We start from the raw sequence: 19,859 nt of genomic DNA on the forward strand, positions 1-19,859 counted from the left end.
GACGCACAGGATCCCCGCTGTGAAGGATGCAGACCCTCGGCTCCCTCCTGTCCCGCCGCTGGGCCTGGCTCCAGCCCTGCAGCGCCTCTGGATCCACGGCCACAGCCAGAGCTGGAGCCGGCACCGGACATGCCACGGGGTGAGCAGGGCACGGCTGCCGCCTGTGGGGACGGGGGTAGGGACACTGCAGGGACTCCGCCAGCCCCACGGGTGCTGGGGAGGCTGGCTGAGCCTTAGAGCCACTGGCAGCCGGGGCTGAGTGTGGGGCAGAGGGAGCCCACATGGGGATGGAGTGACTCCAGGTCCCTGTGCCCCCCAGCCACACTGCCACCCCCTGGAACTGGACCCTGGACCCTGCCGGGGACTGGCACTACAGATGGATCAGCCTCATGGTGCTGCCCATCCTTTACAACTGGGTCGTCCTCATCCTCAGGTGCCAGGCAGTAGGGTTAGGGGTGCTGGGGTGGGGGTGTGGGGTGTCCTGGCCCCATCCCAGTGACACCCCGTGATGCCACTTGTACCCCAGGTGCTGCTTCCCCGAGGTGCAGGAGGCACACACGGGGCTGTGGCAGGTCCTGGACGGGCTCAGCGATGCACTGTACCTGCTGGACATCGCCGTGCACTTCCACACAGGTGTGTACACACACAGACACACAGGTGTCTACATACACACACAGACACACAGAGACACACACAGACACACAGAGACACACACACACAGGTGTGTACGCACCACACACACCTGGTACAGCCACCACCCAGCCCCACACAGAGGATGTCTGGGTGAGTGGTCTTGAGTCTCGGCACCCACCACTCACCCCCTCAGCCCCCTGGCAGCCCAGGGAACCACCAGTGACATCCCATAGGGTGCCCATCCAGTGTCCCTGTCCCCCGGGTCCTCCCTGCGCCCCATGCTGGGCACCCGCCTGGTCCCCACTGTGAGCCCTCTCCCGTCACAGGGAGGTCCTGGGCAGCCCACGCCCCTCAGGCCCTGGCTCCCCTGTAGTTCCACGGCTCCCCTGGCTGCCCACTCAGGTTTCCTGGAGGACGGGATCCTGGTGCAGGATGTCAGCCGGACGCGGCGGCGCTATCTGGGCTCCTGGACCTTCCCCTGGGATGTGCTGGCTGTGCTGCCCACCGAGCTGCTCTGCCTGCTCCCAGGGGTCCCGAGGGTCCCCGGGGTGCCAGCGGCGCGTGCCAACCGCTGCCTGCGGGTGCCTCGACTCTTCGAGGCCTTCGACCGGTGCGAGACGCGCACGGGCTGGCCCAACGTGTTCCGCATGTCCAAGCTGATGCTGTACCTGCTGCTGGGCATCCACTGGCACGGCTGCCTCTACTTCGCGCTGTCGGCGCGCCTGGGGCTGGGCGACGACCCCTGGGTCTGCCCCGGCTCCACCCGGCTGCTGCGCCGCTACCTGCACAGCTTCTACTTCTCCACGCTGGTGCTGGCCATGGTGGGCGACACGCCGGCACCGCAGCGCGAGGAGGAGTTCCTCTTCCTCACCGCCGGCTTCCTCCTGGCCGTGCTGGGCTTCGCCACCATCACCGGCAGCATCAGCACCGTCATCGTCAACCTCAGCGCGGCCGCCTCCGCCTTCTACCCCGACGCGGGGCCGGTGCGGCGGTACCTGCGGGCGCGGGCCGTGGGCGGGCGGCTGCAGCGGCGCGTGGAGCGCTGGCAGCAGCACCTGCGGGCGCAGCGCAAGCTGCCGGCGGAGCGGGACGCGCTGCGGCACCTGCCGCGGGGGCTGCGGGCCGAGGTGGCCGCCGCCGTGCACCTGGCGGCCCTGCGGAGGGTCGCGCTGTTCCGCAGCTGGGAGCGCGGCGTGCTGCGGCAGCTGGTGCTGCGGCTGCGGCCGCAGGTCTTCGGGCCCGGGGAGTTCGTGTGCCGGCGCGGGGACGTGGGCCGGGAGATGTACTTCATCCGCGAGGGCCGCCTGGCAGTGGTGGCTGAGGACGGTGTCACACAACTGGCCGTGCTGGGCGAGGGGCTCTACTTCGGGGAGATCAGCCTCATCAACATCAAGGGTGAGCGCCACGCTGCGCCCTGATGCTGCCCCACGGCCTCCCGTGGGCTCACGGCCCCCGTGGGCTCACGGCTCCCCGCCCCGCAGGAAACATGGCGGGGAACCGGCGCACGGCCAACATCCTGAGCATCGGCTACTCTGACCTGTTCTGCCTGGGCAAGGAGGACCTGGCCGAGGTGCTGGCCGAGTTCCCCCATGCCCGTGCTGCCATGGAGGCCAAGGGCCGGGAGCTGCTGCTGCGCATGGGGCAGCTCGACACCGGAGCGGAGGCGGCGGCGTTGACGGCCGAGGCCGAGGCGGAGCGGTGGCTGCAGGGGCTGGAGGTGGCCCTGGAGGGGCTCCAGACGCAGGCGGCCCGACTGCTGGCACAGCTGGAGGCCGGGGCCCTGCGCATGGCCCTGCGCGTCCAGCGCCTCGAGGGGCGGCTGCAGCTGCGGCAGCGGCGGCGGGACGGAGCAGCGCGGAAAGAGGGCACAGCGGGAACGGCCCCAGCACGGCCGCCTGCCGGGACACGGGGCCCTAACGGGGGACACGGCCCCCCCAGAGTGCAGCCTTCCACCAAGGCACACGGTGTCCTCAGGGCTTATGGGCCCCTCGGGGAACAGGGTCCCTCCAAGGTGCAGGGTGCCCCCGGGACACAGGGTCCTGCCCAGGAACCGGGTTCTGCAGGAGGACGGGCTCCCACGGGGGTGCGGGGCCGCTCTAAGGCACAGGGTCCCCAGAGAGCACAAGGTCCCAGCGACATGCAAGGTCCTCCCAAAGCACGTGATACCCGCACGGTGCAGGGCCCCCTCAGGACGCAGGGTCACACTGGGGCACGTGGTCCTAGTGGCACGTATGGCCTCAGGGGGGCACGGGCCCCCCTCAAGGCACATGGTACCCCCACGGTACAGGGTCCCCTCCGGGCACGGGGCCCGCCCAGGGCACAGAGGCAGATCGGGGCACGAGGGCCCGGTGCCACGTACGGCCCCGGCGGGGCACAGGCTCCTCCCAGGGCACAGGGTCCCTCTGGGTCACAGAGTTCAAGGGGGGCGCATCTCCCCAGGGCTTGGGGGCTGGGGGGCCCACGAGGGGCAGGGGTGCCGCGGGACTAGTTCCGCGGGGCTGAGGGATGACCGGGAGGGGGACACGGCAGCGATCACTGTTGTCGGGTGGCACCGACAGCTGCTGCTGCGGGACGGGGACCGGGACGGGGAAGGAGCCGGGGTGGGGAGGGGTCAGGGTCGTGGAGTTTCGGAGCCGCGAAGCAGCTCGGGACCCCCGACCCCGCCGGGCCGTGCCAGGGCAGCCGCAAGGACGCGGTGACAGACACCGCGGTGGCGGCAGCCGCCGTCTCCCGGTGCCTCAAGAGCGCTCCCGGCGAGCCCCCCCGGCCAGCCCAGGACTCCGGCTGCAGCCCGGTGCTCCCGGAGCCCCGCTCCCGCTGCTCTCCATCGGCCCGCCCGTCTCCCCCCGGCCCGGGCTCCCTCTGATCCCGCCTCCCCCGCGCCCCCCAGCGCCCCCCGGGCTCCCCCCGCCGCCGCCACCGCCCCCCGCCCCCGGCCCGCCCCGCGCCGGGCGCCGCCCCCGCTTATCCACCGGCGGCTCCGAGCGGATCGGAGCCTCGTCCCTCCCGCAGCCTCCCGGTGCCCGATCCTTCCCGGTGCCTCCTGCCGGAGGAGGGGGCGGGGGGAGGCGGGGGGCTCCCCGCCATGGACCCCCGGCCCCTCAGCGAATCGCTGCAGGAGATGCTCTGCCGCTCCGGGAACGGCACCGGGAACGGACCCGGCACCGGCAACGGGACCAACGGCTCGGTCTGCGACCTCCTCCGCAGGGGCCTCCGCGGGCCCCCGGCGCCCAGAGGTGAGACCAGGGCTGGGGGGAAGGAGCGGGCTGGACCCGGGAAGGGGCTCCCCCTTCGTGCCCGGCCCTGCGCTCCCCGGCACGCCGGCACCCCGCTTCGTCCCGCCGTGCCGCCGCGGTGCCCGCCGCCCTGCGCTCCGGTTCTCCCGGCCCCCGACCGGTGCCGCCCCCGTCCCCCGCCGTGCCCCTCATCGCGCCCCGGGCGGGGGCTCGGGGGCTCGGCGCTGCCCCGCGCTCCCGATGCGGATCTCGGCGCTGCCTGGGGGAACACGCCGGGCTGTGCCGGTGGCAGCAGGAGGGCGGAGGGGACTCCGACGGGCACAGACACTGCCCGCCCCGCACCCCTGCCCCACCGCCGGGGCCTCCTCGACCGGGACCCCCCATCCCACCCCACCACCAGAGCCGGGACCCCTAACCCCATCCCACCCCGCGGCTGCGGCTCCTGCTCCGGCTTGTCGCTCCGCTCTCCAGGCTGGACGTCCCCGGTCCCCGCGCCGCCGGGGGAGCCGCGGCTCAGCACCGAGGCGGAGGGTGGGCAGGATGGGGGCACCCAGCTGGATAAGGGTCCCTCGGCCTCACAGAACTGAGCCGAGCGGTGTGGGGCTCGGCTCAAATCTCGGCGGATGCCACACGGGGGAAAACGATGCCCTCATCTAGCGGGTCTCCATCGAGCCCGTGCTGGTGACGCTGGAGCCCCGGTGTCCCAGTGCCTGGGCCTGTGTTGGGGCACCTTTGGGGTGCCTTCAGAGTGTGTCTGGGGGGCCACCGGGCTACCCGTGGGATGCCATGGGAGTGTCCCTATGGTGGTCTAGGGAGTGCTTTCAGAGCGCCTCTAGACTGCCACCTGGGTGCCTCTGGGGTGTCCCCGTGGTGCCTCTGGGGCGCACCTGGGGTCCAAACGCAGCGCCGGTGCCCTGCTGCCCACAGAGCTGGACGTGGCGGTGCGCGTGGTGCTGTACGTGCTGATCTTCGTGCTGAGTGTCGGGGGCAATGCGCTGGTGGTGGCTGTGCTGGCACTGAACCGGCGACTGCGCACCGTCACCAACTGCTTCCTGCTGTCCCTGGCACTGAGTGACCTGCTCCTGGCATTGTGCTGCATGCCCTTCACCCTGCTGCCCAGCCTCATGGGCGCCTTCATCTTCGGCGACGTCGTCTGCAAGCTCGTCGCCTACCTCATGGGTAGGGTGGGGCTCAGTGGGGGTTTGTCCCCACCTCATGGGTAGGGTGGGGCACAGAGGGGGTTTGTCCTTACCTTGTTAGTCCATGTGGGCACAGGGAGGGGGCCCGTCCCTGCCCCGTGGATATGTGGGGGTTTGTCACTGTCTCATGGGTACATGGTACATATATACCCCCTGCCTCGTGGGTACACGGACTGCAGTGGGGGCTGCAGGAGGAGATGGGGGCCTACAGTGTCACGCCATGCCCACTGACACCCGCCGCTACCCGCAGGGGTCTCGGTGGCCGTGTCCACCTTCAGCCTGGTGGCCATCGCCATCGAGCGCTACAGTGCCATCTGCAACCCGCTGCAGTCGCGGGCCTGGCAGACGCGGTCCCACGCGTGCCGCGTCATCGCGGGCACCTGGGCGCTGGCGGCGCTGCTGATGCTGCCCTACGCCGTGTACAGCACCACGCGGCCCGCCGCGCCCCGCCCGCCGCCCGCGCAGTGCACGCACCACTGGCCCAGCGAGCGCGTCCGGCAGCTCTGGTGAGTCCTGGGGACGGAGGGGCCACGCGGGGCGGAGGGGACGCCGAGTGACGGGGCCCACCTGTCCCAGGTACGTCCTGCTGCTCCTCGTCCTCTTCTTCATCCCAGGCGTGGTGATGACGGTGGCGTACGGGCTCATCTCCCGCGAGCTCTACCGCGGCATCCGCTTCGAGCTGGACGTCAAGAGGGAGGTGGCAGGTGAGGGGATGGGGCGGGGGTGAAGCTTGGCGTGACACCTGCGTGGGCAGTGCCCAGCCCAGGAGGAGAGGCAGGGCTGAGCCCTCACTCCTGCTCCCCACAGTGGTATGTTCCTCAGGGATACCCGGCTTTCCTGGGGACCTCCTTGTAGCCTTGGGGTGCAGCATGTCCCCATGGTGCCACGGCCATTTCCGTGTCCCCTGCACCCCATCCCATCCTCCTGGAGGAGGCTCCCACGGTGTTGGAGTGCAGCGTGTCCCTACAGGTGCCACGGCCGTGACCATGCCTCCTCACTCCACAGCCCAGCGTGGAATTGGGGGGGACCCAGCGCCCGCCTGCGATGAAGGTGACGGGTGCTACCTGCAGCTGTCACGTCCGGGTGCAGCACTGGAGCTGCGGGCGCTGGGGGCGGCCGTGCAGCAGGACCGGGCGCGCATCAACAGCTCGGGGGCCCAGCTGGCGGCCAAGCGGCGCGTGATCCGCATGCTGGTGGTCATCGTGGCCATGTTCTTCCTCTGCTGGCTGCCCATCTTCGCCGCCAACACCTGGCGTGCCTTCACCCCGCGGGCAGCCCAGCGGGCGCTCTCGGGGACCCCCATCGCCTTCATCCACCTGCTCTCCTACACCTCGGCCTGCGCCAACCCCCTCATCTACTGCTTCATGAACCGCCGCTTCCGCAAGGCCTTTGGGGCCACCTGCGCGGGCTGGGGCTGCCGCCGCACCTGCCCCCGCCGCCTGCCCGAGGACGAGCCCCCCATGGCCAGTGCCTCGCTCTCCAAGTTCAGCTACACCACCGTCAGCAGCCTGGGACCCCCCTGAGCCGGCAGCCCCGAGCTGGAACTCCCCCGAGCCCTCCAACATTGGTGCCTGGGGCCCACGTGAGCAGGACCCTCATGGCCGACACCCTTCTCTCCAAGTTCAGCTACACCATCCTCAGCAGCCTGGGACCCCTGAGCTAGACCCCCTTAGGCCCCCTAACACCAGTGCCTGGGCCGCCCCCCGAGCTGGAGACCCCCAGCAGGACCCCCCCCGAGCATGAACCTCTGCCCTGCCAACACCCCCCGTGCCCCTCTCCCGTGCACCCACAGCCTCCCGCCGTCCCGGGGCAGCCTTGCCCACCATCTCCCGCCAGTCCCAGCGCCCCCCAGCCCCGGCTGGGTGCGGGCGGGAGGACCCTCGGGGCTGGGCAGGTCGGAGGCTGAGGGAGGTCGAGGAACCCCCAGCCCGGCTCAGCCCGGGGTCTACCCTCGCTGCTCCCCGACTACGGTCACAATAAACTGACCCTGTGCCCACTGCGCCGCTGCTCCCAGCGCTCCTGGCCCGCCGGCACGGAGGCTCCGCGGGGCAGCTCCGGGCGGGACAAGGGGTCGGCACCTCGCGAGGCTCGGGGGGCTGCGGGCGGGGACCCTCTGCTGCAGGCACTGTTGAGCCCAGCGGCGGCGGCGGCTGAGGGATGGGACCCCCGGGCCCGGTGCACCCAATGCCGCCCTGGGGTGTGACCGTAGGCGGGAGGGGGACCCCAGGGACCGCCGGCATCCCCAGGACTCCATCTCCCATCCTGCCCCGCGCGCCTTACGTTAGCCCAGCTCCTTCATTTGCATACGGTCCCCCGCTCCGGGTGGCCACGCCCCATGCCTCTCAGCCCCGTGGACATTGGTCACGACCCCCTCTCGACCACGCCCCCATCACGCCCGACCATGGCGCCAGGGGCCGGGCTCTGGCCAGGGCCCCGCCCCGAAATCTACCCCGCCCCTTTTTATTCCTTGCCCCGCCCCCTCATGGATAAATGCCGGCCCCGGCCCCGCCCCCGAGCCGGCCCCGCCCCTCCCTCGGCCATGGCGGCCGGGGTTCGGGCCCCGCCGGGCCCGATGGCGCGGCCGCTGTGCCGATGGCTGCCGCTGGCGCTGGCCGCGCTGTCGCTGCTGTCGCTGCCGTCGCTGCCCGTCTCGGCGGGGTCGCCGCACGGCCCAGAGGAGCAGCTGGCGGCGGCGGCGCCGCGCTGGGGCTGGCGGAACGTGTCGTGCCCGGCCTGCCGGGTGCTCTTCGGGGCGCTGGACCTGGCGCTGCAGGTGGGCACGGGGGATCGGGGAGTGCCGGGACACGGAGGGCACCGGGGGGACACCGGAACGCCGGGCGAGGCACGGGGAGGGGTGGGCACTAAGGCACCAGGACGGGGGAAGAGTGGGGGGCGACAGGGTTGGGGCGAGAACGGGGACACAGGGGACAGGACAGCGGAGACAGGGCGGGACAGGGACAGGGATAGGGACAGGGACAGGCCGGGCCAGTCCCTCGTGACGGGCCGGGGCAGGTCGAGGCTTGTGACAGACACGAGACCAGGTTGGGAATGGGGACAGGGACGGGCGGAGACGGGGAAATGACAGGCTGGGACGGCTGAAAGAGGAACGGGGGCGGGCGGGGTCATGCCAGCGGCTCCGCTTGGGGGAACGGGGACATGGACGGGCTGGGATGGGGGCGGGAAGGGAGGGAGAAGGGAACCGGGCTGGGGAACAGAGGGGCTGGGGGACCGTGTGAATCCTTTCTGGCCTCGGGCTATCCAGCTGAGTGGGCCGGGGTGGCCGGCGGGCGTGGGACAGTGACAGCAGCTGAGTTCAGTGTCCTGGGGAGCTGTTGGGTGGAGGGCAGCGAGGGTGGCAAGAGGTGTAGGGTACTGGGGCCATCCCGAATGTCCATCCCCCCGCAGCTGGAGCCGAACGTGGCCCGCGTGGGGCGCGTGGCGTCGCGGCTGTGCCAGGAGCTGCGGCTGGCGCGGCCACCCGTGTGCCGCCAGGCCGTCCAGCTGTTCCAGGGAGACGTGGTGGCCGCCTGGGCACAATCCGTGCTGCGCCCGCCCGAGGCCTGCGGGCTCCTGCTGGGCCCCAGCTGTGGCCACTGGGACATCCTGGGTGCCTGGAACCTGTCCCTGCCCGCCGCCCCCAAGCCACCGGTGCGGCCCCCTACACCGCCGCCGCCTGGAGCGCCCACCGCCCGCATCCTCTTCCTCACGGACCTGCACTGGGACCGGCAGTACGTGCCGGGCAGTGCCGCTGCCTGCCCTGACCCGCTGTGCTGCCGCGGGGCCCTCCGCCAGGGGCCGGGCACGGCGGGCTTCTGGGGCACCTACAGCAAGTGCGACCTTCCCCTGCACACCATCGATGCGCTGCTGGCCCAGCTCCCCAACAGCACCGGTCACACCGGGAACAGCGGCAGTAACGGCACCGGCGGCTTTGCGGCAGCCTACTGGACCGGGGACATCCCCGCACACAACGTGTGGCAGCAGAGCCGCGGGGACCAGCTGCGGGCGCTGCGCACGGTGACGGCCCTGCTGCGCGCCCGCCTCGGGGGGCTGCGCGTCTTCCCGGCCGTGGGCAACCACGAGGCCACCCCGGTGAACGCCTTCCCGCCGCCCTACGTGCGCGGGAACCGGTCGGCCGCGTGGCTGTACGACGCCATGGCCGAGGCCTGGCAGGACTGGCTGCCCCCCGCCGCCCTGCACACCCTGCGGTGGGCACACGGCAGGGCCGGGGGGCGGAGGGCTCCAGTCTGCTGAGGGTCCAGGGTGGGGAGTTTGTGCATTGCAGGGGTAGGAGGACACAGGGATGGGGGGTTCTAGGCTACTGGGGGCCTGGGTCTGTGGCATTTGGGGTACCAGGGATGATGGGACACAGGCCTGGGGGGCTCCAGGCTGTCAGCTGTTCTGTAGGGGAGCTGCAATGTCACAGACTGGGGGCTCAGAGCTGGGGACTCCAGGCTACTGGGGGCTCAGGAGTAGCAGGACACAGAGCGATCTCCATGCTGGGGGTACCTGGCTCGCTGGGGCTGGGTGCAGATGCCTCAGCTTCATGAGGGGAGAGGTTCAAGGAGGGGGGTCATGGCTGGCTGGGGTACAGAGAGGGCTGTGGGTAACAGGGGCTCCAGGCTGGGGGCTGTAGGCGAGTGGGCAGTGCGGGTAGCAGAGAGCTGGGGGCCCATGGGATGGGTGCAGGGTCTGTGGATCAGGGAACGCAGCACTGACCCCCCTCTTTTCCACACAGGGTTGGCGGGTTCTACACGGCACAGGTCTGGCCTGGGCTGCGCCTTGTCTCCCTCAACATGAACTTCTGCTCCCAGGCCAACTTCTGGCTCCTCATCAACGCCACTGACCCTGCAGGGCAGCTCCAGTGGCTCATGGGGGTCCTGGCAGATGCTGAGCGTGATGGGGAGAAGGTGTGGCGGGATTCTGGGGGGACATGGGGGGTCCTGGTGGGCCCCAGGCAAACCTCCAGCCCTGGCTCCCTGCCCACAGGTGCACATCATCGGGCACATCCCCCCAGCTCACTGTCTGCGCAGCTGGAGCTGGAACTACTACCGTATCGTCAACAGGTCAGTGCCTGACCCCTGCCCAGACCCCCACACCGTGCCAGACCCCTGACCGTGTGCCCCACCCCACATGCCAGACCTCCATTCTGTGCCCTGGCCTCCAGCCCTGTGGGTTGGACCCCTGCCCTGCACACTAGACCCCTGTCTGTGACCCCCGTGCCAGAACCCCCACCCCACAAGCCAGAGCCTGGCTCCACACCCTGAACTCCCATCCCACATGTGGTCCCCCAGCCCCACACAATAGGCCCCTGCCCTATATGCTGGACCCCTATACCAGACCTCCACCCCACACCCTGGACTCTCACTCCATGTGCCAACCCATGCACCAGACGGCGCACCGCAAGTGCCAGACCCCCACCCCACATACCAGACCCCAGGGCCAGGCTCAGGGTGGGGGTCTGGGGGCCGGGATGCCGCCCCCCACTCACCCGACGGCGGCAGGTTCGAGGGCACCATCGCAGCCCAGTTCTTCGGGCACACGCACCTGGACGAGTTCGAGTTGTTCTACGATGAGGAGACGCTGTCACGGCCCGTCTCCATTGCCTTCATCGCACCAAGTGTCACCACCTACATCAACCTCAATCCTGGTGCGCCCCAAACCCCCGCGGCGTGTCCCCCCAGTCCACCCCGATCCCCCCTGGTGCTGACCGTCCCTCCCGCCGCAGGGTACCGCGTGTATGAGGTGGCCGGTTCCTACCCTGGGAGCTCCCACGCGGTCCTGGACCACGAGACCTTCATCCTAAACCTGACAGAGGCCAACGCGGCGCCCCCGGGGACGCTCCCGCGCTGGCAGCGGCTCTACAGCGCCCGCAAGGCCTACGGGCTGCCCGCGGCCTTCCCGGCCGACTGGGACCGGCTGGTGCGGCGCATGCAGGATGACGAGCAGCTCTTCCAGCTCTTCTGGTTCCACCTGCACAAGGGGCACCCTCCCCGCGAGCCCTGCGGCGGCCCCTGCAAGGCCGCGCTGCTGTGCGCCCTGCGCTCCGGCCGCGCCGCCGACCCCGCGCTCTGCCGGCCCCTGCGCCCCGCCCTGCCCTTCCCACGCATCCAGGAGCTCTGGCAGCAGCGGCGGCTCTGCTGAGCCGGGGGCCGGCAGCAGCAGGGGCGGGGACGCGGTCACACGGGAGGAGCAGGGTCAGCACTGGTCTCACTGGAAGCAGGGCAGGGACAGGGCTGCACAGGGAGCGGGATTACAGTCAGCACAAGGTCACACCAGGGGCAGGGCTGGGACTGGGATCGGCACAAGGTACTGGGAGTGAGGTTGGGATTGGCACATGGTCCCTATGTCCCACGGGTTACACAATAAAGGCACAATGGACTCCACCACCCCTCTTATCCTCTCCCACCAGGCCTGGGACTGGAGTCGGGATCAGCACATGGTCCTCATGCTTCCATCACCCTCCAAGTACAGGTGTGATGGACCCCACTGTCCTTCATCCTCCTCACTGCAATTCTCACCCACAACAACAAAGGGAGACTCAAATCAGGGGTGCTGGGACCCCACCACCCCACCCTCCTTGTCCTTCCTGTCCTAACTCTCACCCGCTGGGATCACAATTGGGATTTGTACTCTCATCATTCTAGTAAGGTGTGGATGGACTCCACTGCCCCTCGTCACCTGCAACATCCTAGGAAGACCCAAACGAAACACAACACCCTCATCCTTCCTCCTCCTCTTGCTCCTCACCGTGTGAGGCCAAATGCAGAGCCAAGCCGGGCTGGTGGAATGGGTTTATTAATTAATGATTTAGTACAACACTGACCCTCGTTACGCCACATGCATTGGGGACCTTGGGGGGGGCGTGACCCACCATGGGGGCAGTGGTGGGGGCAGGACCCCCGACCCAACACCCTGGGTAACTCTGTGCCCCGGAGCGTTGGGTCGGGGGTCCTGCCCCCCTGCGCTGCCTTGCCCAGCTGCATGCCCCTCATGCCCTTGCCCCACTCACGGGGTCTGCGCCCCTCCCCGCCGCGGTTTGAGGGTCCCCAGGAGGGTCTGCACCCCCCGGCGCACAGAGGAGCCCACCCGCCGTGCCACCGAGTCGGCCGGGGGGGCCGGCAGGCAGGAGCTGGAGGCCTGGGGCCGCGCATCCAGGCACTTCTGGTAGCGGAGCTGTGGGGAGCGAGGGGCGTCAGCGGGGGCAGGGGGAGCCCGGGGGGAGCCCAGGGGGTCCCACTCACCACGCAGGCAGCCTGCAGCGCCTCGCTGAGCCCCGCGGCGTTGGGCTCACACCACACCATGTGGCAGCGGAAGGTGCCGGGAGCGCTGGCCATGATGAAGGCGAAGGCGCGGACGTCGCGTCCCACGCCCATGAAGGACAGGAACCGCACGCGACACTCGCACAGCACCGCCTCTGTCTGGGGGGCACGGGGGGTCACCGGGGCACCCTGGTGTGGGGAGGGGGCACCGGGGCACCCATGGCATGGAGAGGGCTTCAAGCAACGCGCAGGGGAGGGGTCGCCAGGGCACCGCAGGAGGAGAAGCAGCGGACACTGGGGTACCCGTGGGAAGAGGTCACCAGGGTACCCATACGATGGGGAGGGGGACACCCCCAGGATGGGGACAGGGTCAGCAGAGCACATGGGGTGTCACTAGGACACCCACCAGGAAGGGTGGGGGGTCACTCGTACCCTGGGGCTGGGAGGGTTCAGCACAGTCCCCCAGGGTGGGAGGGGATCCCTCAGGGCCCCACGGGATGTGGTGGGATGGGGACGTGATGGAAGGAGCCATTGTGGCTCTCTGGAACAGGGATGTGTCTCTGCAGCCCCTCTGGCATGTGACAGGGTCACTTAGACCACAGAACAGGAAGGGTTTACCAGTGAGGATGGGGGTCACCACAGTGCCCCTAGGCCAGGGTGGTGGGTGATGGTGAGGGTGGGGGTCCCAGGGCAGGGGGTCCCAGAAGGGCACTCACCTGGCGGTGAGCAATGGTGAGGGTGGCAGGGGCCACACTGACCACCACGGGGGTGGGTGCAGGGGGCTCCCCTGAGCCAGGGGCCAGTGCCGCCTCCAGCGCCGCGTTGATCACATCCATGCCTGGGGGCACAGGGAGAGTCAGGGCAACCCGGGGGGTGCCCTTGCCCCACAGCTGCCACACATGGGCTGGAGGAGCCCCCGAGACACTCCCCCTTTGCCCTCAAGTCCCCCACTCACCCACTGGCTTGGCAACGGGGACACAGCCCAGGTAACACACTGGGAAGCGCTGAACCACCTCACTCTTGGGGGCTGGGAACTCCACTGCGGGGGAGGCACTGTCAGACACCCCCAGAACTCCCCAGAACATCCCAGAACCCCTACATCCCTCCGGAACCCCTTTCCACCCATCAGTGCTCACCCGGCACCCAATCCCTCCCCAGACCTCTTCGACACCGGGCACTCCAGTGTGGGGGGACATGGCAGACCTCCCCAGAGCCCTTCAGGACCCCCAGAGCACCCAACACCCCCAACTGCACTGCCTTGCTTTTGGGGGCTGGGAGCGCTGCTGTGGTGGGGGACATTGTCATCCACCCCACAAACCTCCCTAAAAGACACCCTCTCTTCCAGCTGCCCTACCCCAGCAAATGCAGCCTCCAGACACACAAGCCCCCTCCCCTGTATTCGCCCTGTCCCCTCGCAGGACTCCCTCAGCAGTCCTTCAGCCCTTCCTAGCCACTCCCAGGCTCCCCAGTCCCCTCCAGGTACCCCCCAGACGCCCCCCTAGAGCCACCCTAGTTCTCTCCCAGGTACCCCTGTAACCCCCATACCCTGCAGGGGAGGCTCCCCCAGCCGGGGGGGGTCTGTCCCCAGGCCGTTGCCTGCTGCCCGGGCACTTCGCCGCTCCGCCGTCAGCTGGGGGACAGGGGGACAGGCCCTCCCAGATGTCACACCACGGTGACCTCCAGGGACCCCCGTGGTGACCCACAGTCCCTCAGACATCACACAAGGGGCACCCCCAGCCCTCCTGGCTGCCACACGATGGAGACACCCCGGGGATCCCTGTGCCCTGCAGCAGGTCTGTGGGGACCCTGGGGTGGGGAGGGGCTCACCCGGGAACAGGCCTGGGGCTGGCTGGAGGGGCCTGGAGGTCTCACCTGTGTGCAGATGTGGTGCAGGCTAGGGCAAGTCCTGGCGGGTTTCTGGGGGTCTCACCTGGGCACAGATGTGGTGCAGACCACGGAAAGGGAATTTGGGGTGCGTTACCTGGGCCTGGGGGGTCTTGGGGGTGTCTCACTTGGGCCCAGACCTGGTAGGCCAGGTGGGGGCTCTCGGGAGCTTTTTAGGGGTCTCATCTGGGCAGAGACACAGCTGAGGCCAAGGCGGCAGTATGGGGGGAAACCCAGCAGAGGGTTGAGGGGTTTTACCTGGACACAGAACCAATACCAGCCACAGCAGGGGCCCCCGGGGAAGTTTTAGGGGTGGTCTGACTTGGGCACAGACATGGTGCAGACCATGGGGGCAGTTTGAGGGGGTCCTGGGGAGGTCTGGGGGTCTCACCTGCGCACAGACCCGGTGCAGCCCGGCGGCGATGGCGCTGGCTGGCCCCTCGCAGCGGAACACGTGGCACTTCAGCACCTGCGTCAAGGGGTCCCGGGCCACGTATGCAAAGTCCCTGGTGGGGAGGAGGGTATGTTCAGACCACCCCAGTCCCCTCCCCACCCAGCCCCAGACGGGACTAGGGGCATTGGGGGTCTGGGGGCAGGTTGGGGCCATACCTCTCCCTGTGTCCCAGGCAGCACAGTGGAACAGAGCAGGGTTAGGGGGTGCCAGGGGGGGCACGGACCCCACTCCTCCCCAGCCACAGGATCCATCCCACACCCCCCTAGGGGCAGGACTGATCCTGCTCCACACCCTTCTCTGCCGGGGGGACTCGGTGTTTGCAGCCCATGGCCCCCACCTGCCCAACCCATGGGACCACATCTGCATGTCCTGTGCACATGTGACACCCACAGCCCCAAACCTCACCCATGTGGGGATCCCAGCCCCATGGCCCACTCCACACCAAGATGCCCCCACCCCAGCCCCACATCCATGGGATTCCAGAGCCCCTACCCCACACTGTGTGGGACCTCCAAGCCCCACACACCCAGATCCCCCCAACCCTGCACCCCATGTACACATGATCCCCAGCCCCCATGTCCTGAGACCCCTGCAGGCACCACATGGGACCGCAGTGCCACCCCAACCCCACAGCCGTGGGCACCCCGCAGTGGCCCCCACCTGCTGCCGTGCCGCCCCACGCCCCACACGCGGATGCCGCCCACGGGCTGCGCGTGCAGCAGGGCCCGGTCCTGGGGGTCCACCAGCTTCAGCGTGCGCTCCTCCAGCAGCAGCAGCGCCCGCGCCTGGGGGAGCGGGAGGGTCAGGGGGAGGCAGGGGAGATGGATGTGGGGGGGCACACGGCGGGCTGGGGTCACTCACCTCCCCACAGGTGCTGGGGGGGCCATCACGAGGCCCCGAGAGCTGCCGGATGCAGGCGCTGACAGCGCTGCTGCTGCGGCCAGGACCCAGCTCCTCCTCCCGCAGCTGCACCCAGCCCAGAGAGCGCACCGGGAGGCCCTGGGGCAAGGGGGAAAATGGGAATCAGTGGGGGGTGTGTGGGGCTGGGTGTGTGGGGCAGGGGCTGTGGGGTGAGGGTAGTGTGGGGCAAAGATTGCGTGGGGTGGGGGGCAGTGGAGAAGGGAGTGATGTGGGGCAGGAAAGGCATGGAGCACAAGGCAGGGGTGGTGTGGGGTGGGGGCTGTGGGGCAGAGATGGTGAGGGGCAAGGGGGCAGGGGGCTAGTGCGGGGCAGCCTCAGCTCCCCAGCAGTCACCCGACCCCTCACCGCCCCAGTCTCTACAGCGCTGGGCCCCTGGGGCAGGGCGGACCCCACAGAGGGGCGTGGCAGAGGCCCCTCCCATGCAGGTGACAGGACTGCAGCATCCCTGGGCTGGATGCCTCAGCCCCCCAGCAGCACACCAGACCCCACGGGAGTGGGGAAGGAGCCCTGTGGGCCAGGAGGGTCAGGAGAGACTGGCCCTACCTTGGAGTCCAGTGCATCCTCCTCGCCCAGGGCCATGCTGCAGGGGTAAGGGTGAAGCGTGGAGGGGTCAGTGCCTGCCCCCTGAGGCCTCCCCATCCCCTGTCCCTGAGAGCCCTCTGGGATCCCCTCATCCCACACCTGAGCATTGCACCCTGAGTACCTCGGACTGTTCCCTCCCAACCCCCTGGCTTGAGATCCTGGGACTCTCCTAAGTCCAACTCCCATCCCAAGACCCCATTTCCCTGACCCACATCTGGGTCCCTGCCCCCCCTCAGCTCCCCCTTCACACCAGACTCTCTCTCCATTCTCTAGCTTGTTACCCAGGCTCCCACACCCCGACACGGCCCAGGCACAGCCCCACTCACACCCTGCATTTTCCATGTGTCCCCCCAGTCGCTCTGGCCCCCACCGTACCCCTCTCCTGGTGATCCTGGGCCTGGCGACAGCATCTCCAGGTCTGACACTCCTGGCTCCTCATCTTCCTCTTCCTCCTCCTCTTCCTCCTCCTCTCCTCAGCTGTGGGGTCCTAGGGGCAAGGGGGCTCTGTGGGGCCAGGGGGGCACTGACCCCCAACCCTTTCCCATCCACTACCCCCTCTCACCTTCCACAAGTGCCCATCATTGAAGGTCTCGGCCGGGGCAAAGCTTGTCCAGGAGAGCTGCAGGGGGCTGGGTCAGGGTGCTCCATAGGGCAGCCCCACAGCAGCCCCCCAGTTACCCCACAAGTGCCCCACGGCTCCTCCCAATCACCCCACAGCACACTATGGGAGCCCCACGGTAAGCCCAAGAGCAACCCACGCCCATACCACTGGTGCCCTGCACCCCCCATCATTATCTCCCGGTCACCCCACGCCCTGTAGCCACCCCCTGTGGCCCCACAGCTGCACAGCCACCTCCCAGCCCAACCCCACGCCTCTTAATCCCGACTCACAGTGGGCCCCTCAGTGGGGGTGCTGCCATCGGAAGGGGTCTCATGGGGCCCTCCGGGGGGCTCCCACTGAGTGGTGCCAGTGGGGACGTGCCAGTAGTAGGTGCCCGAGGTGTCCTGCACCCGCAGCCACCCGGGGGGCAGGTCCCCGTGTGCTCCTGCACCACACGGCCACAGCGACTCTGCAGGGCATGGGGGGTCAGAGGGGGTCAGCCCCAACCTCACACACTGCTCCACACAGCCCCCCTGTGCCCAGGGACAGAGGGGATGCCCCAGGAGGGCTCCACAGGGACAAGGGCGCAAAGGAAAGGGCATGGAACTAACGGGGGCTGGGGACACAGGACAGTGCCCAGGGGGCTGGGGGAGCAGGGGACCAGGAATGGCACCCAGGGGGGCTGGCAGTATAGCAGTGGGCAAACAGCCAGGGACTAGGGGTGCTCATAGGAGCATGGGGGCATGGCAGGAAGGAGCAGGTAGGGGCAGCCATCGGGCTCTGTGAGGCACTTGTGGGGCAGCCACAGATTGTCAGAAGCCCCTATGGGGCAGCTGTGGCACAGCGTGAGGTCACCCTGGGGCTCCATAGGGCAGCCATAGGTCACGGGTGCTCCACGGGTAGGTGCCCACCTGGCTCATCGGGGGAGCTGCCGGGGCTGCCCTGGCTCAGCGTGGCCCAGCTCGAGTCCTCGTCGCTGCCGGGGCCAGGTCCCCCGAAGAGGCGGCTGGCACTGCGCCCCGGGGGCTCCCGCAGGCCCCGCTCTGTGCCCAGAGCCGGCGGAGAGACCCCGGCCCCGTCCTCCTCCTCCTCGTCCTCCTCCTCGTCTTCATCCTCCTCCTCCTCCTCCGAGGCGCCGATCAGCAGGGCCCGTGGGTCCCGGGCGGCGTTCCGGGCATTGCGGGCCTGGACGCCCGGCTCCAGCGCCCCGGGGGACTCCCCGTGCGCCCCGGGGGACCGCCCCGGGCCCGGGCCCGGCTCGAGCTCGTTGCGGTTCTGGTCCTGCCCGGCCTTCGCCCACCCGGCGCCGGGCAGCTCCTCGGCCGGGGCCCCCCCGGGGCCGGTGCGGGGGTCGGGGGGCGCTCCCAGGCTCAGCCCCGGGCACCGGTTGTCGTTGGCCAGGTCGCTGCGCTTGCTCAGGGCCCCCGACATGGCGCGAGGACACGGGCACGGGCGGGACCCCCGGCACGGCGGGACCCCCGGCCCGGCCCGGCCGCGGCTGCCGTTGCTGGGGGTGGGGAGGGCAGGGGGGTCCTACAGCCCCCGGGGCGCCTCCGCGTCCATCGGGCCTGTGGGGAGCGGGGGCTAGCACGGAGACCCCCGGCCACGGACGCTCCACGGCCCTGGGTCCTCCCAAGGACTCGGCATCCCCTCGCAAGCCCTCTCACGGACCCGGGTGGCCTTCCCCAGCACCGGCATCCCCCCCACGCCTCCTCCGGGCGCCGGGGACATCCTCCAGCACCGGCATCCCCCCCGGCCCCGGCATCCCGCGCTGCCCCCGCCGCACGGCCCCGGGTCCCCCCGCAGTCCCCTCAACGACCGCGACCCCCCGGGGTCACCCCGCGACTACCCTTGGCCCGGGCTCCCTCCGCATCCGCCCCAGGCCCCGCCAGGGGACGTCCCACGGGGACCCCGCACCCGCGGACCTCTCCTGCTCCCCTCGGCCCGGGCCTCCGGGGTCTCCACGGGCCTCAGCCCCCCGGTGGCCCCCCATCCCTGCCCGCGGTGCGCCGGGGCCGGCCCGTGTCCCCCCCGTTCTCCGCCCCCATTGCCGGTACCTGCGGCGGCGGCTCCGCTGCCGGGGGGTCGCGGGGGGGAGGGTGGGGGGCTCGAGGAGCGTCACTTCCGCTTCCGGCCGGCGGGGGCACAGCGCCGCCTCCCGCGCCGGCAGCGCCGCAGCAGCGGCACCCCTCCGGACCCTCCCCGGCACCGCCGGGACCTCCCCGGACCCTCCCCAGCAGCACCACCGGATACCCCTGAGACCCCCGGGACCGGGAGCCCCAGGCCTTGCTGGCAGCGGGAGCTGGGCGGAATGGGGGACCTTCCCCCCCGGTGATACTCCCGGGGCCGGTGACCCCGACACTGCCTGTGCCCGCCCCACTGTTGGGGCTGTTCCGAGCGGGCAGCGGGACCCAGCTGAGCCCCCGTAACCGCTGGCGGCATACCCCACGGCACCGGCACCGCCGGGTTCCGCCCTGCTGCCCCCACACCGGGCCCGGGACTGGGTGGGCGGCAGCACCGGGACTCCCTGCGGCTGCTGCGCCCCTGGAACCCTCTAAACCCTCGGCTGGGCCGAGAGCGTCTCGAGGCCCCCAGCTCTTACCAAAGCCCGGAGGGGCAGCACTGCTGGGACCGGGGGTCCGCCGGGAGCAGTGATGGTGGTACAGACACCCCGTGTGCACCGGTTTGATCCTGTACAGCATCACAGTCATTTCGTTTGATAAGACCTCCAGGACTGAGTCCAACTTGTATGGCTGATCCTCCCCTTGTCCCCAGCCCAGAGCACTGAGTGCCACATCCAGTCATTCCTTGGACACCTCCAGGGATAGGCACTCCAAACCTCCCTGGGCAGCCCCTTCCAGTACGTGGCAGTCCTTTCCATGAAGAAATTCCTCCTGATGTCCAACCTGAACCTCCCCAAGCACAGATTGCAGCTGTTTCCTCTTCTCCTGTCACTTCTTTCCTGGGAAGGTCCCCCCTGACCCTCCTCTTCTCCAGGCTCAGCCCCTTTCCCAGCTCCCTCAGCTTCTCCTGGGGCTCCAGCCCCTTCCCAGTTCTGTTCCCTTCCCTGAACATGCTCCAGTCTCTCTT

The 19,859-nt window shown here is 69.8% G+C and overlaps 4 protein-coding genes across 5 annotated transcripts; 3 read left to right on the forward strand and 1 right to left on the reverse strand.

Moving 5' to 3' along the window:
- The first annotated feature begins 26 nt into the window (after nucleotides 1-26).
- CNGA4 (cyclic nucleotide gated channel subunit alpha 4) lies at nucleotides 27-3,121 on the forward strand. Its single transcript, XM_066338300.1, has 5 exons — nucleotides 27-139; nucleotides 320-433; nucleotides 527-633; nucleotides 1,036-2,028; nucleotides 2,115-3,121. Exons 1-5 carry the CDS (start codon nucleotides 27-29, stop codon nucleotides 3,119-3,121), a joined length of 2,334 nt encoding a protein of 777 aa, XP_066194397.1.
- A 502-nt stretch (nucleotides 3,122-3,623) lies between these two features.
- On the forward strand, nucleotides 3,624-6,597 carry CCKBR (cholecystokinin B receptor). Its single transcript, XM_066314249.1, has 5 exons — nucleotides 3,624-3,869; nucleotides 4,797-5,048; nucleotides 5,319-5,574; nucleotides 5,645-5,772; nucleotides 6,074-6,597. Exons 1-5 carry the CDS (start codon nucleotides 3,719-3,721, stop codon nucleotides 6,589-6,591), a joined length of 1,305 nt encoding a protein of 434 aa, XP_066170346.1. The 5' UTR covers nucleotides 3,624-3,718; the 3' UTR covers nucleotides 6,592-6,597.
- A 997-nt stretch (nucleotides 6,598-7,594) lies between these two features.
- Nucleotides 7,595-11,886, forward strand: SMPD1 (sphingomyelin phosphodiesterase 1). Of its 2 annotated transcripts, XR_010743031.1 has the most exons (7): nucleotides 7,595-7,841; nucleotides 8,474-9,273; nucleotides 9,804-9,975; nucleotides 10,055-10,131; nucleotides 10,570-10,715; nucleotides 10,794-11,374; nucleotides 11,478-11,886. XR_010743031.1 is itself a non-coding variant. In XM_066314216.1 (6 exons), exons 1-6 carry the CDS (start codon nucleotides 7,608-7,610, stop codon nucleotides 11,207-11,209), a joined length of 1,845 nt encoding a protein of 614 aa, XP_066170313.1. In that variant the 5' UTR covers nucleotides 7,595-7,607; the 3' UTR covers nucleotides 11,210-11,451. The 2 variants fall into 2 exon arrangements, 1 of the variants encoding a protein (XP_066170313.1); XM_066314216.1 differs by lacking the exon at nucleotides 11,478-11,886 and having other exon boundaries at nucleotides 10,794-11,451.
- On the reverse strand, nucleotides 11,848-18,467 carry APBB1 (amyloid beta precursor protein binding family B member 1). Its single transcript, XM_066314214.1, is given in 16 exon segments — nucleotides 11,848-12,241; nucleotides 12,310-12,486; nucleotides 13,044-13,165; nucleotides 13,283-13,366; nucleotides 13,873-13,957; nucleotides 14,603-14,717; nucleotides 15,326-15,450; nucleotides 15,527-15,664; nucleotides 16,130-16,166; nucleotides 16,544-16,638; nucleotides 16,641-16,655; nucleotides 16,731-16,787; nucleotides 17,060-17,238; nucleotides 17,681-18,284; nucleotides 18,287-18,424; nucleotides 18,426-18,467. Coding segments are annotated over 16 exon segments (2,181 nt in total). The 3' UTR covers nucleotides 11,848-12,073.
- Between the last annotated feature and the right edge of the window lie 1,392 nt (nucleotides 18,468-19,859).

The sequence above is a fragment of the Sylvia atricapilla genome, chromosome 2, assembly GCF_009819655.1.
Source record: "Sylvia atricapilla isolate bSylAtr1 chromosome 2, bSylAtr1.pri, whole genome shotgun sequence".
Taxonomy (NCBI): domain Eukaryota; kingdom Metazoa; phylum Chordata; class Aves; order Passeriformes; family Sylviidae; genus Sylvia; species Sylvia atricapilla.